The sequence below is a fragment of the Apteryx rowi genome, unplaced genomic scaffold (assembly GCF_003343035.1).
Source record: "Apteryx rowi isolate R43461 unplaced genomic scaffold, aptRow1 scaffold_50, whole genome shotgun sequence".
NCBI lineage: Eukaryota > Metazoa > Chordata > Aves > Apterygiformes > Apterygidae > Apteryx > Apteryx rowi.
In genome coordinates, this window is record NW_020450761.1 from 515,622 (window position 1) to 529,309 (window position 13,688).

Genomic DNA, 13,688 nt, shown 5'->3' on the forward strand with positions numbered 1-13,688 from the left:
GAGAGATGCTGCAGCCCCTTCATCATCCTAGCAGCCCTTTGCTGGGCTTGCTCCAGTAGCTCCATGTCTCTCTTGTACTGGGGAGCCCAGAAGTGGACCCAGCACTCCAGGTGTGGCCTCGCCAAGGCTGAGTACGGGGAAGGATCACCTCCCTCGACCTGCTGGCAAGGCTCTTCCTAATGCACCCCAGGAGACCATTGGCCTTCTTGGCCACAAGGGCACACTGCTGGCTCCTGGTCAGCTTGTTGTCCACCAGCACTCCCAGGTCCTTCTCCGCAGAGCTGCTTTCCAGCAGGTCAACCCCCAGCCTGTACTGGTGCATGGGGTTATTCCTCCCGAGGTGCAGGACCCTGCACTTGCCTTTGTTGAACTTCATGAGGTTCCTCTCTGCCCACCTCTCCAGCCTGTCCAGGTCTCTCTGAATGGCAGCACAGCCCTCTGGGGTATCAGCCACTCCTCCCAGTTTTGTATCGTCAGCAAACTTGATGAGGGTGCACTCTGTCCCTTTATCCAGGTCACTGATGAATAAGTTGAACAAGACTGGACCTAGTACTGACCCCTGGGGGACACTGCTAGCTACAGGCCTCCAACTGGACTTCATGCCACTGATCGCAACCCTCTGAGCTCTGCCATTCAGCCAGTTCTCAATCCACCTCGCTGTCCACTCATCTAGCCCACACTTCCTGAGCTTCCCTGTGAGGATGTTATGGGAGATGGTGTCAAAAACCTTACTGAAGTCAAGCCAGACAATGTGCACTGGCTATCAGGATGGTTAAGCATGATTTCCACTTTATGAATGCCTGCTGATTACTCCTGATCACCTTCAAGTGCTTGGAAATGGTGTCCAAGATGAGCTGCTCCATCTTTCCAGGGATTGAGGTGAGGCTGACTGGCCCGTAGTTCCCCGAGTCATCCTCCTTGCTGTTTTTGAAGATAGGAGTGACGCTTGCTTTCTTTTTCCTTCTAAATGAGAACATCAGAAGGCCTCACTTTGTAATACTAGCATTAGAAACAGTCATAATTATTTATGAATTTTCTTTAGAATTTCAGCGTAAATAGCAGCTAGAGAAGGACTTGCTATTGAGTAATCTCAATATTGCCCACTGAAATCTTGTACATTATTTAATTTGAAATAGTCTCCTTTCTACTCCTGCTTCTTTGAAATAACTTAGTCTAGTTAAGTGATGTGGTGAGTATAATGCATGCACTCCTCCCTAGTATTTTTTGCATTGTTTTCAGACTTACTTTCTTTGTGTGAAAGATTTACAGAAATAAATCAAAAAAGCTGTAAATAACTGTGAAGAAGAACATGGCATTGGTCAATTTTTGAGTTTTGTTGCTCTAAGTAGAGTTTTAAAGCTTCATACACCTGAATTTGATTTGAGAATTTACAGCAAAGTGTTCATCTAGCAAAACTAAATTATGATTATTTGTTGTACCTTTAGTGTGCAAATTATCTTATTCTAACTGGAACGGTAGATTTCTTTTGATATGAGAAGGTATAAAGATAGGTGAACAAAGATACTCTGAATATGAAAAATGAGTAGTTGACATTTTTTAACCTCTTTCTCAGCTTCCGAAGGAACTGTCTTCTGAAGCATTTGACAAGACTATTTTAAGAGCACTAAATCAGGGTTTTCAGAAGAGGGAAGAACGAAGGCACGCTGATCTCGAGCCCATAGTCAGGTAAATATTTTAGCAAATTACTTGAAATGTATCACCTGAAAAGTGATAAAAGTCACCTGGTTTGACTTTGATCACTTTTCAGGGATGGTGGAAATTCTGCTATGTAGACACACTTCGTGAGGGAAACCAGAAGGCAATGATGAAATAGATACTTATAAAACTCTTCTAAAATTGAGAACCTGCTATTAAAATTCAATGGTGTGCACTTCTTAAAAAGTTATCATACAATTATGAAAATGTTTGTCCTGGGTCAGCATTATATGGAAATGACTGGCACTTCATCAAGGGTCCTACATGCATTACACAAGGGTGTTATATTTTAAAACAAAGTATCTCCAACAGTTTATGTTCTTATTTTAAGGCAGGTTACTGAAACACAACATAATTTGGAAAAGATTGAACGGTCATAATAAAGCATCTATATAAAATTAAATGCAATTCACACCGTTGTGAGAAAATGGCAGATAGACTATAACCTATTATCTAGTAATTGGGACGTGTGCTGGGATATAGGACAAGTAGGTCAAATCCTGTAAGTCAGAACAGCAGTATGAATTTGGGTGTGCCTCCCTCCTCCCTTTTTTTTTTTTGTTTTGTTTTGTTTACTATGGGTATCTTTGGTTAGGTTCAATCCTTTTTGTCAGGGTTGTTCAGCCTTGTACTAGAATACTTAAATTATCGATCTGGTTAAGAAGAGTGTCTCTTGAGTTAGGGTACTAGTTAAAGTAATCAGAGACTGCTTTTCAAGTTGCTGCTCTGCATACTGCAGGCATTTGGACCGAAGCCTTTCAGATTTTTGGGTTTTGTCTCAGTATCTCAGCTATAGAAGCTTCTGTGTGCCTCAACCTCCTGCCTCCCAATTTGCTTTTTATTTTGACCAGTAATACTATTTCTTCTTTATTGGCTTGATTGTCAAGCAGAAAACTAGGTCTGTGCAAACAGTTTTGACTAATAAACATACAGTTTTTAAACTGTTTAGATAGAGGTTGATTGAAGAGTATGTATCTGTAACAGAAGATGATTGTAAAGCCTTACCGCAGAATAATTACAAACCCAAGAGATTCAGTGTGGGAATCTTTTGTACGTATCCGGCCATGTTATAATATGGAACTGTAATTACAATTTACAAACTCTGTTATGACTATCCTGGAATGCTATATGAATATACATAGAGAACATTTTGACAATAGCATTACTGTATGTAATTATTTTTTCTCATAATGTCAGTTCAGGATAGATTTATATTTATTTTGGGGTCTTAACTACATGCCTGATTGCCAAAATTGCCCCCGACACACCCCCAGATAGAACTGGGTGGTTCTTACTGGCAAGCAAAACCTGAAAACTTGGTATGGGATTTTAAAACCATTCATTCCTGGCCTGTTTTCTTATTTGAAGCTAATAGAAGTTGTCACTGACCTCTTGAACAGATTCAGACCAATGCCGAAAAACTTTGAGAATTCTACCTTTTGCTCTTGGAGATAATTATGAAACTCAAATACTGACCTTATAGATGAATTCAACTTTGTATTTAATTAAATAAGTATATTTAAGGAGCAAGCGCGTGACTTGGGGAAATTAAACGTATTCTCAGTTTAAAAAAAACAACCCTTAAAATATAAGGTCCAATAATTTTCTGACTTAGTCCAAACTTCTCTTCGTTAACATGTTACATGTGGCTAAAATATTCAAGCTGGGATGGCCCAAAAGCACATACCTTCTTAATTAAAAAAAATCCATCATCATAATTTCTTGTACTGACTGTAGTACAACATTACACTAACTCTGAATAACAATGCATTTACCACTGTGTGTACTGAATGTGCAAATTCAAGTGTTAAAACTTTTTTGGAAGTATGTATTTTCCTCTTAAATGGTACTGTAGTATCTTTGTATCATTCACATGGAATATTACTTATAATGTAACAAACTTGCTTTAATTTCAGGCAGCTATTTTCAAATACATCACAAGCTTTTCTGAGGAATCGGAGAGTGTACAACTTCTTCCAATCAATTTCATCAGAATCTTTGCACACTCACAGTAAGAAATGTCTTAATACTGTTTATATAACAAAAAGATTATATAAAAAACTATTCTTCCTGTCATGTCTAATTATGTTTGCTCATGTTACATTTATGTTTATTCATGTTACATTGTATTCTACTGGTCACATTTGAACTCTAGGACTGGCAATGAATAATTGCTTCAGCAGTAGATAGACATGCTTTTGACAGTGGGAGCATGCTATGGAGCATCAGCTTGTGCTGTTCTTCTTTCTTTCTTCTTTTCTGTACTGTCATGCTGTTAAAATAGGTAATAATGAGTTGAGTATGTACAGCAGTTTGGGAATGCATCCTTTTAAGAAATCTTAAAATGGCTCAGATTTCCCTGATCTGACTACCATTTCACCAGGTGAGCTACTGGTATTGAAGAGAAAATATGAAGCCATATATTTTTGGCCATTTAAAAATCATCAGTTAAAACTACAAAGCATTAAAGGAAATGTAGGTTTTCCTTCATGATTTTTGTGTTAAACCTACTGCTATTCTTTTTCTGAATCCTGTGAAAATGAATGATGTTGCTGTTGTAAACTTTGGAACAAAAAGTTTGAGCTGACCCAAAAAAAAAATCACATCTGTTTTTTATTTAGTTTCCTTTGTAGATGAAGTGTTTGTCTTGATATTTAAATTACGGTTGGTTTGGGTACACAGTGCACAAATGATGGCTCTGCCTGCAGAACACACAAGGTCTATGATGGCTCTCCCTGCAGAATACATGCAGTCTTGTTTGGAGTGTTGGTCTTGTAGTATATTTCCTTGGTGGGCCTGTTACTTGTGTATTATAAATTGCTTGTGCGGCCTAAGCCTAGCTTCCTTGTAAGGATGTATTAGGATGCGGCATTGTTTCTGTTGAAACTTTTCTTCTTTCAATGCTTATTATATGATGACAGCTAAGAGACCAAGACCATTGCCTCAGAAGTTGCAGAAGATTAAGTCAGAGTTTTCAGACAGACTGCTTGTAAGCACTTGGCAGAAAATAGAGGAATGACAGCTGACATAAATTTGATATATTTGTGACAAATATACTTAATTTCTTTCTGTGATTAAATCAAGGTCTTGTGACTAGTGGAGAAGCTGTAGATGTCATCTTGTGATTTTGGTAATACTTAAGACATTCTTGTATGACAGTTTAATGAGCAAGTTTAGCTAATGAGGTCCAGAATGGGTGCAAAAATGGCTAGAATATACTACTGTGAAAATTTTGACTACCTTGTTATAGTGAAAGGCTGCATGATGAGGAAATAGGTTCCAAAGTTCAGAAAGATTCACACTAATGAACAGGCCAGCTGCATAGGATATGCATATTTTAATCCGTATACTACTTCTAAGTAGGAAAAACTTGCAAATGCATTGGTATACATGATTATAATATAAAACAATCTTGACAAATTGGAGAAATGGTCTGAAAAAGAACCAGTGGAGGATTCTATGGTAATAGACTCAACTGCATTAGTGCAAAGCAGAAATATCTGCAGGGTGAGAAGGTTAGAGGAGAAAGATGGATAAACAACAATTTCGCAGGAAAAAAACAATGTAGACATTATAGTGGGAACATAATGAATAATTTGTGAAATGTATGAAGTCATTCTCCTGTGTTAGTAAAGCTGTGGCTGCAAGTTTTTTTCAGTCTTGGATACAAGAAAGTCCATGAGGATTTGTCAGATCTAGAATGCGTGATGGAGAGAAGAAAGGATGAGGAACTTAGTTGTTTAAGCAGAGAGCAGAGAAAACTGCTAGAAGATAACTTAAGTCTTCAGACATCACAGAGTCATAATGTGAACGTTCTTTCTGGATAAGAGAGAAAGCATTGGGCTTAACTTGCTGTGAGGAAGATTTGGGTGTCGGGGAGCAGCAAGGGAAAGCAAGCCAGGAGCTGAGAAGCCTGGCAGGGCAGGAGCCTCATTGATAGGGTGCAGACCCACAGTACCCAAATGAGAAGAGCAGAGTACGACTGGGCAGCCAAGAGTGATCATCAGACAAGTCTACAGTGATGAGGCGGGTCTGAGGTCAAGTCAGCAGGTCGGATAAAGATCAAGATCAGCGAGGCACATGGCCAGGCACAGACATAACTGCAGCATACCTCAGGCAAGGGCCTCAGCTTAAATGCTGCTCCCAGGCCAGGTGTTCCGCAGGTCTTTTCCCAGCAGTCTGATCCAAGGTTACAAAACTGCAGCATATCAGAGGCTGGCCTAGAGCACAGGCAGGTGAAGCTGTGGGAGGGCAGAGGAAAAGGTTGCAAAGCCCATTATTGTGTTCAGGCCCTGACATTGGGTTAGATATTAAGAAGAACTTTGGAGAGGACAATTAAATAGTGTGATAAACTTAAGCATGTTTGCTTTTCCCTTGAGAAGGGGGACTTGGACGACTTGCCTGAGAGAGCTCACAGTCATGTTTTCTGTGGTGCAGGCTGTACTAGGAAAAAAGTAGTCACACTGTTCTTTGCCAGAGTCACCATAACTGAGCAACTCATGATTTTTATTTTTTTTTCCTACTATTTATTATTAATGGCCACTGTGTTTTTCTGGGTTTCCTGTTTGGTATTTCTGAAACCTTATTTACAGCACTGTTAGATTCTTGCAATTGCAACTTAGGCAATGGCGGCTTATTTTGAAAATGGTAACCATGGCGGGGAGGAATGTATCTTTAAAAAAGAATCTAATCCTTGTTCCAGACTGGATGTTTAGACCTAACTGGCAAACAAAACAGTTGTGGCTTAAATTGGTCTTGAGTCACTATTAGAGATAAAATGTGTCTCTCTGCAGAAACATTATGAAAATATTCACTCTTTCTGAAGTATTTGAATGCTTTAGGTATGATTTTTAGTAAAAACTACATGGAAATTAGTTCTCCATTCAGTGGAGGGCCTTTATACCTGAAATGATAGTTGGGATCTCATGCTGAATAATATATTCAGTAAGCATAACTATCTATGCTGCCATGGTTCCAGTAAGCAGAAAATCAGTTAGCTCCCTTCTGATTCATAATGTTTTGTTTTAGACAATTCTTCAGGCCGGAGTTGACTTTTGGTTCCAGTGAGCTCTCTTATACCAAGCACCGAGAGACCATGCTCTGATCAATGCAGATGATATTCAGGAGGAGCTTCCTATCAACATTTCAAGCTCCTGAACAGCAGCTTTCAAACGCTTTTACCTGTACCAATTTGGAACGCTTCAAAGTAGATTCCTAGGGTTAGATTAATTACCAAACTTAGTTGTCCTCCAAGATGTGGCAGTGGTATTTTTGCAGCAAAACTGTAGATATTATTGCCATTTCTTTTTCCCATCCCTTCTGGCAGAAAATGGCAAAAAATCTGCATCAAAGCTGTGTTAAGGTGACTAGAAGACTTTAGCCCAAATTACGTCTCCTTTGGCAAATGAATGATTTAATGATGGGGGAGTATAAGTTGTCATAGAAAAATTTCTAGTAAGTATAGTTGGTCTCCTCCCATTTCCTGCCATAGCACAAAAAGACTATGAAAAATCTCAAGGGCAGTATAATGAGAATATTTCTAGTATTATAATCATAGTCACAAGCTTTTAAAATTACAGCATAGCTTTAAATTTTTTTTGCATGCGCCTTTCTTCAAAATAGAAGTATCTCTATAGAGCCTCTACTCTTGGAGATGGTCTACTTTGAAGGAGATGATGTTTGAATTATTGCCACAGACAAAACAATACTTTAAGTCTTCCATTTCCCTAGCTTCCGGTTTAGTGCAAGCATTCAGGAACTGTCTAGTTGTTCAAGATCTATAAAGTTACTACATGAACTTTATTCTCTGCAGGTAACTTACAACCCTCTTTGAAGACGGTTAAGGCACCAGAACACTTCAAGGAGGACAGTTCAGAAGCTTCAAGTCAGGAGGAAGGTAGTTGTGTAACCAAAGGTGGTTCTTCTCTGAGGAATTTTACCACACAGTTCTGGAAATCATGCAGTTGACTGATTTCTTTATTGGTACAAAGCTGAGAGATTTGAATGAAATGTGCTATGTAAATGAAGATTTTTTTTTATATACTTTCAGGGGTTTCCTTAGGGGGTTGCTGTCTAAGCCAAGAAATGGGATTGTTGGTGGAGTGCTTGGAGGCAGAAGTTCACAGTTGTGTTGAACAGCCAGGAAGACATGCTTTACTTAAGCCAAGATCATGCTTGTAGCTTTTTCATATCTCCACCTATTCTTCAATTACCAGGGTACAAGTTGAGTGCAGCATTTCAAGAGTAGCAGTCTGTTTTGCATTAAACGTGCTAAATTTGTCTAGCTTTAGTTTCACACAGAAAGGATGTTCGTGCCTTCCTCCTCGTAGTCTTAACCTTTGTTTCCTTGATACTCTGACTAGTTACTAAAGATCCTAACTGTTTGGGACCATAGTGAATATTGATCACAGTCTGAAAGCTGATGTTTTCCAAATACCTTGAAAATAGTTCACATGCGGAAGCAGCAGCCTAGTGGATGGTCACTAATTTCATTCTGAAAAGAATGTCAAGCCAATTTTGCAGTGTTTTCAGTAACGAAGTACGAGCTTCTAATAGATGGAAAGGATGAGAAATGGGACTGATACATGAACACAGACCACTGAGCACTTAGAGTCACTTTCACAGAATGACAGCACTCTTACGCTGTTACACATTAATAACTAAGAAGCTTAGATCTAATGTGCATTGAATAACCACATACACAGTTCAGACAACTTTTTCTCATTAAGTTACCATATTCTTCTTTAGAGTTCAGCAAGCACTGAGTGAATTTGTAATATATTTGAAAATAGTCAAATGATGTTTTGTATACTGTCCTTAGAAGAAATCTCTTCACTTGATGAAACTACAAATGCATTTCAGAACATTGTGTCATTTTAGTAAAGTGCTACCAGAAGTTTAAAAACTGTGAGATATATATATATATATATATATATATATATATATATATATATTTTTTTAGTTTTTTTCTCCAAATCATAATTTGGTCTTTTGTGTTACATCGAAAGGAGTTCAGGCAAAATGATGGCTATTAAGAAGGTTAAGATCATCAACAGTTATAATTAACAAAAGTTGCTTTTGTTACAATTTAACCATTATTTTAAAGAGATGTGTAGACCGTGTTTTCAAGGATCTTGTTTCTTGATTGAGGTAGTGACTCTTTTTCATGTCTCACATTATTTGTAAGGCTTTACTTGCACAGTGAAATTTGAGGTTCAGAATGCAGTGCTTCTGTGTAAAAACTTAACCTTAATTCACTAGTTCAGAACTTGTCAGTGACATAGACTTTTCAGATGTATTTTTAGTGGTTCAGAAAAATTTATGGAATTCTGTGCTTTTCTGACTGAATTCACCTATCTTCTCTCCTTCCCCCTTCAATGATGCATATTGGGTAACGTTCAATCACAAATTTAGTCCTTTTCTTGAAACAGTGGTGAAAAAGTGTAGAGGGTTGTTTTGGTTCCTATTTTTCTGCTCATTCTTCTGAGAAATTGAGGGCAAAGTCTTGATTCTACTATCCCGATGAACTAATTCATCATCTATGCAACACCTGTTAATTTCAGCAGTGTAAATTAAGCCTAGTATATTTAATGGTGATACCTTTCATTAAATATCTGTTAACGATGGAAAGCCAAAGTTGCTGTTTTGATCTAAAAGAGGAAATAGGAATTGCTAGTGGAATTACTTTTTGTTTTTTGTTTTTTTTTTCCCAGATGTAATGCAACACACAACAGTCCACAAGAAACATAATGGAAAAAGTCCTGTTGCCAAGTAAGTACTAGGATGTAATGCGACCATGCTAGATTTATGAACATCATTCATTAACACTTTGGGAGTATGTGTTTCCTTCTAGATTAAAACTTGTTCATGATTGTTTTTTAATTAATCTCTATTAAAAATGTTTCTCTAATATAGAGAAGTTCAGTGTTAAAACTCTGCTGAGAATGTTGCAAAAGATCCTATTTATAAACCTTTAGGTCCAGGTCATCTGAAACTCTTTTCTTTCCCAAATTTTGTGAATCATTACTGCTTGAGTTGATGTTTTGCTTTATGGTTATAAGCTGTTCACCACCTCACCTTCCATATTTAGAAACTTACAGTGCTGTTGGTTCTCTTTCTTTCAGAAGCTTTCAGTAGCTTCTAAGATTTTCCTATAGGAAAAGGTAGTCCATTCTTTCCCTTATTTAGTAGCTAAAGCATATATACCTTGTTTTTTTGTTCAAGTCCATTGTAAGCAGAAGCACTTCTTAACCATATTAAAGTAGTTTATATATAGCTTTTTGGATATAAGAAATCTGTAATGCTAATTCACCTGTTAGTGTTTCTTAACCAGAAACACTGGAGGTGTTTGCAAACAGTTGCGCAAAACTTTAACCATGTTAAGAGTAAAAATGGATACAGATTTTATTACGGTTTGCTGTTCTGTTTTGTACTTGGCTGCTAGAAATCTATTAATCCTTTCCTATTCGTATCGTCTCCTCTTATGAAAAATCTATGCCTGCTATTTATAGGTTCTAAAGAAACAGCACTGAATGAAATGAAATGAAAGTAATGTTGGTACATTTCAGGCAAATGTGTACGTTACATCTGTCTATCTTCTGTTTTTATTCAGTAGGGTCAGCCTTGCACTTGAAAGGGTCTGGAGGCTTACTTGTAGAAATGAGACTGGATGTGTGAAATAAAATTAAAAATGTTATAGCTTACATGAAATGACTACAAATTTGGCAGCAGATTCACTTGTTGCCATTTGGTAGAAGTTTCTGCAGTGACCTTGCTCATATCTCTGCAGTCATAGACTCAGTATGTCTCTTTTTAGACCTCATTGGGTTCTCACCATTTGCTTAAACTATTTTTGAATATTTTATCACACCTCTTCTAAATAGTTTGAGCACTTATTTCAAGTGGTATTTGTTAAGTAGTCTCTGGAACTTCAGCATGTCGTCTTCTTTGGAGTGAGCTAGATTTCTGTCATCGTGGGAACTGAATAACATTTCCTATTGCAGTTACGCTCGTGTAACTTGACTACAGCCCTGAACTAAAAGGCACTTCAGAAGTAAATTTTCACCTTAAGTATTTTGATCTGAATTTGAAAGTAATACCTATTTCTCATAGTCTTGTCTCCAGCAGGGCACATTTTTCAATGACAGATGAAAAGATTACAGGTTCATGTGCCCTACTGACCTGTCAGAAATCTTTTTACACCGGTGTACTCAGACTTGGTTACAAGTCACTTCTGACTGGCTGTTGCTAAGAGAAGGTTCAGTGGAAGGCATTATAAGGCCCGAAGTAAATGCCAAATGTAACTTCCCTTTTCCCAGCACTACCCAAAACTAGCAACTCGGAAGGCAAAAAATATAAAACAAACGGCATATTTTGAAATTTAAATAAAAAGAGCCGCAGTGTGATCTGTAACTAGCCAATGCGCTCTTTTTCTTAAATGTCTCGTGAATTCTGAAATAATGATTACAAAGTAATTCCATCTTTATTATTAATGTTGAGGAAGAAAGAAAATAAATTCAGAATATGTTTTTATTTGGAAAGCTTCCCAAAATCTGGTGTGAAAAAAGCAAACGAAAAACCTTGTGTGTAGAAATAACCATGAAAACTCTTCTCTCAAGTACTATGACATTCTGGATTTAACTTCGCTGCACAAGAGCTCCTGTAATCTACGTCTTTAAAATCTGTTGACAATTTCTGGGTTTTTCTGAAAGCAAATCTCTCTTGTTTCCCAGCACGTTGTAAAAATTTGTACATTGGTAGGAGAAGCCTGCAACTTTGTTCATGTTGGCATAACTTCTTTTTCCTTTCAGCAGCACTAGCAGTGCAAAATGTTCTTCACTGGATAGCCTTAACATTCAGCACTCTGAGCAAAATGGGGTAATAGACTGGAGAAGAAAAAGCTGTATTGTCCAGCAGCATCCAGAGCACTGTACAAACCTACTTGACCAGGTGTGTTGCTGTTTTTTTGTTTAAAGCAGTATTCTGAAACGCTGAATTGAGGAGACTGTCCACTACACATCATTGCATTTAGCTTTAAAAGATGAAGAACAGTACTAGAATTGCACAAATAAGTGTCCAAGTTCAGGTTTATAGTGGCTGTCTTAATTACTAAAATCCTCATTAAGTCTTAGATTCTTGCTGCTGTTTTGCAAAGTTATGTGTTTTGTTTATTAATTTGTAACTAAACTCTCCTAATAGGATGTATGAGTCAAAAAGTCTAGTGCTCATTTCTAATCAGTCCAGTTTTTGTAATTTATTGTCAACAGAGAATTTCAGGAGGCCTAAGGAATTTTTGTGTAATTGTAAACAACAAACTATAAACTCCATTAATAGCTAAACTATATTAATGCTGTGGTAGGGACAATCAGTTAAATGTATCCGTTCCATCTTACCTGTATTATATAAGTAACTTAAATGTTAATCTTAACAGAAAAATGTTAACAGCTAGATGCACATACATATTTTGTGACATTTCTGTCTTTTCAATACTCAATTTTCATATGAATATAGTCAACAAGAGTAAGTACTTATAAATAAAATCAGCTACTGAAATTGAGGGGAGAAAGGTTGCCATTGTTATATCTGAAAAACCTAAAATGTTATCATTGCTCAATACTACTTCTATTCTACGTATAGAATTTGGCTATTGATTTTTATGTGGGACATAGCAAGTCACACAAAGATAGTTTCCTCATTTTACAAAGTAGGGCAGTGAATTGAGATTTGCTTCAAAAGATGAAATGGTAGACTGTATCAAAGCTTAAAACATGCAAGCTTCAGGCAAGAAAATTTTAATGTATTAGAGCAGACAAAAAGCTACTTCCCACCTAAATGGTGTGTGAATACAGCATAGGCAGAGATTACTTCTGAGTGGTCATAGCTTTTACTCCATTGCCAAATAGGAGATATTACTAGCAGCTAGTAATACTATATTTAAAGAATAATGCAGATACTGTATTTCTTTCTAATACGCTTATAGGTGGTATTCTACAAACTTCAGTTTAGCAGCAACCTCCAGTTCAAGGCTGGGTACCTGCTCTGTCACTATGTGAGCAATGTGAAAATAATTTACCTCATGTACTTTTTTCCTCTCAAGCATTAAATAATTCCACTTAAGTCAATAAATTCAGTAGATATAAGCCTTGTGATTAACCAGACAACTTCTTTTCAAGGAAGGAGTTGTTAGGGGATACTTGATAAACTGCATTTGTTTCATCCTCAACAGGAAAAGACCCATAACTTACTCCCAGCATCCAAACAATAATTTGATTCAAATCTTCTGCATATTTTCAAGTAGTAATTTGCAGTGTCTTTTGCTGATAGTGTCATAAATGCCAGACAAGATGCATGATTCTAAAGGTCTGAATGCATTGTACAAGTAGATGCTTGTATGATTATAGCACTGTGAGTGCATTAGTCATGGACTCATGGATGTTTAAGTCTAGAAGTTCTTTTGATTTTTATGATACAAATTTTGCTTTCTAACTGATATCTTTGTATTTTCTGCCTAGCATACAGGGGAAAAACGAGGCCTGTCTGCAGTAAGCAAGAAGAAAGGAAAGCCACAGCTGGAAAAGTAGGTTTCCAATGTAACCAGTAATCCAGGAACAAAGTGTAATGCATTCACTCTGGTAAACAGTGTGTGCAATCAATTGGCTGCTTTGGTTTGCTATTGTAGAACAAGAGCTGGCATATTGTGCGGCTAGTCTACGTAAAAAAATTGTTATTTTATCATTTGAAAACAAATAACATAAAAAATAGAATGTAATTGTATGCAGCCATTTCTCAAAATGTCAGTTTTCATTTAGCAAAAATAAGGAGCAGAAGTGTATTCTTAGGTGATACTGAATTGCCTTTTTCCCTTTATATTTATCTGAAAGTTAAAAGGTATAAAGCTGCCCAGAAAAACCTGAAAATCAACTAAGGATTGACTGCAACTTTTAACATTACTCAGTGGGTGCTAACTTGCTGAA

The 13,688-nt window shown here is 37.1% G+C and overlaps 1 protein-coding gene across 6 annotated transcripts in view; it reads left to right on the plus strand.

Annotated features, from left to right (window-relative positions):
* Nucleotides 1–13,688, plus strand: part of ZCCHC2 (zinc finger CCHC-type containing 2) — a 52,072-nt gene that overhangs the window by 23,362 nt on the left and 15,022 nt on the right. For 3 of the 6 annotated variants that reach the window (XR_003255790.1, XM_026079827.1, XM_026079826.1), the window contains exons 5-10: nucleotides 1,574–1,686; nucleotides 3,633–3,727; nucleotides 7,529–7,612; nucleotides 9,429–9,486; nucleotides 11,526–11,664; nucleotides 13,227–13,291. Coding sequence is in view for 5 of the 6 variants with exons in the window: in XM_026079827.1 (XP_025935612.1) it covers nucleotides 1,574–1,686; nucleotides 3,633–3,727; nucleotides 7,529–7,612; nucleotides 9,429–9,486; nucleotides 11,526–11,664; nucleotides 13,227–13,291 (554 nt within the window). In the remaining variant the exon portion in view is untranslated. The remainder of the gene's footprint in view (nucleotides 1–1,573; nucleotides 1,687–3,632; nucleotides 3,728–7,528; nucleotides 7,613–9,428; nucleotides 9,487–11,525; nucleotides 11,665–13,226; nucleotides 13,292–13,688) is intronic. The other 3 variants (XM_026079828.1, XM_026079829.1, XM_026079830.1) reach the window with 3 other exon arrangements.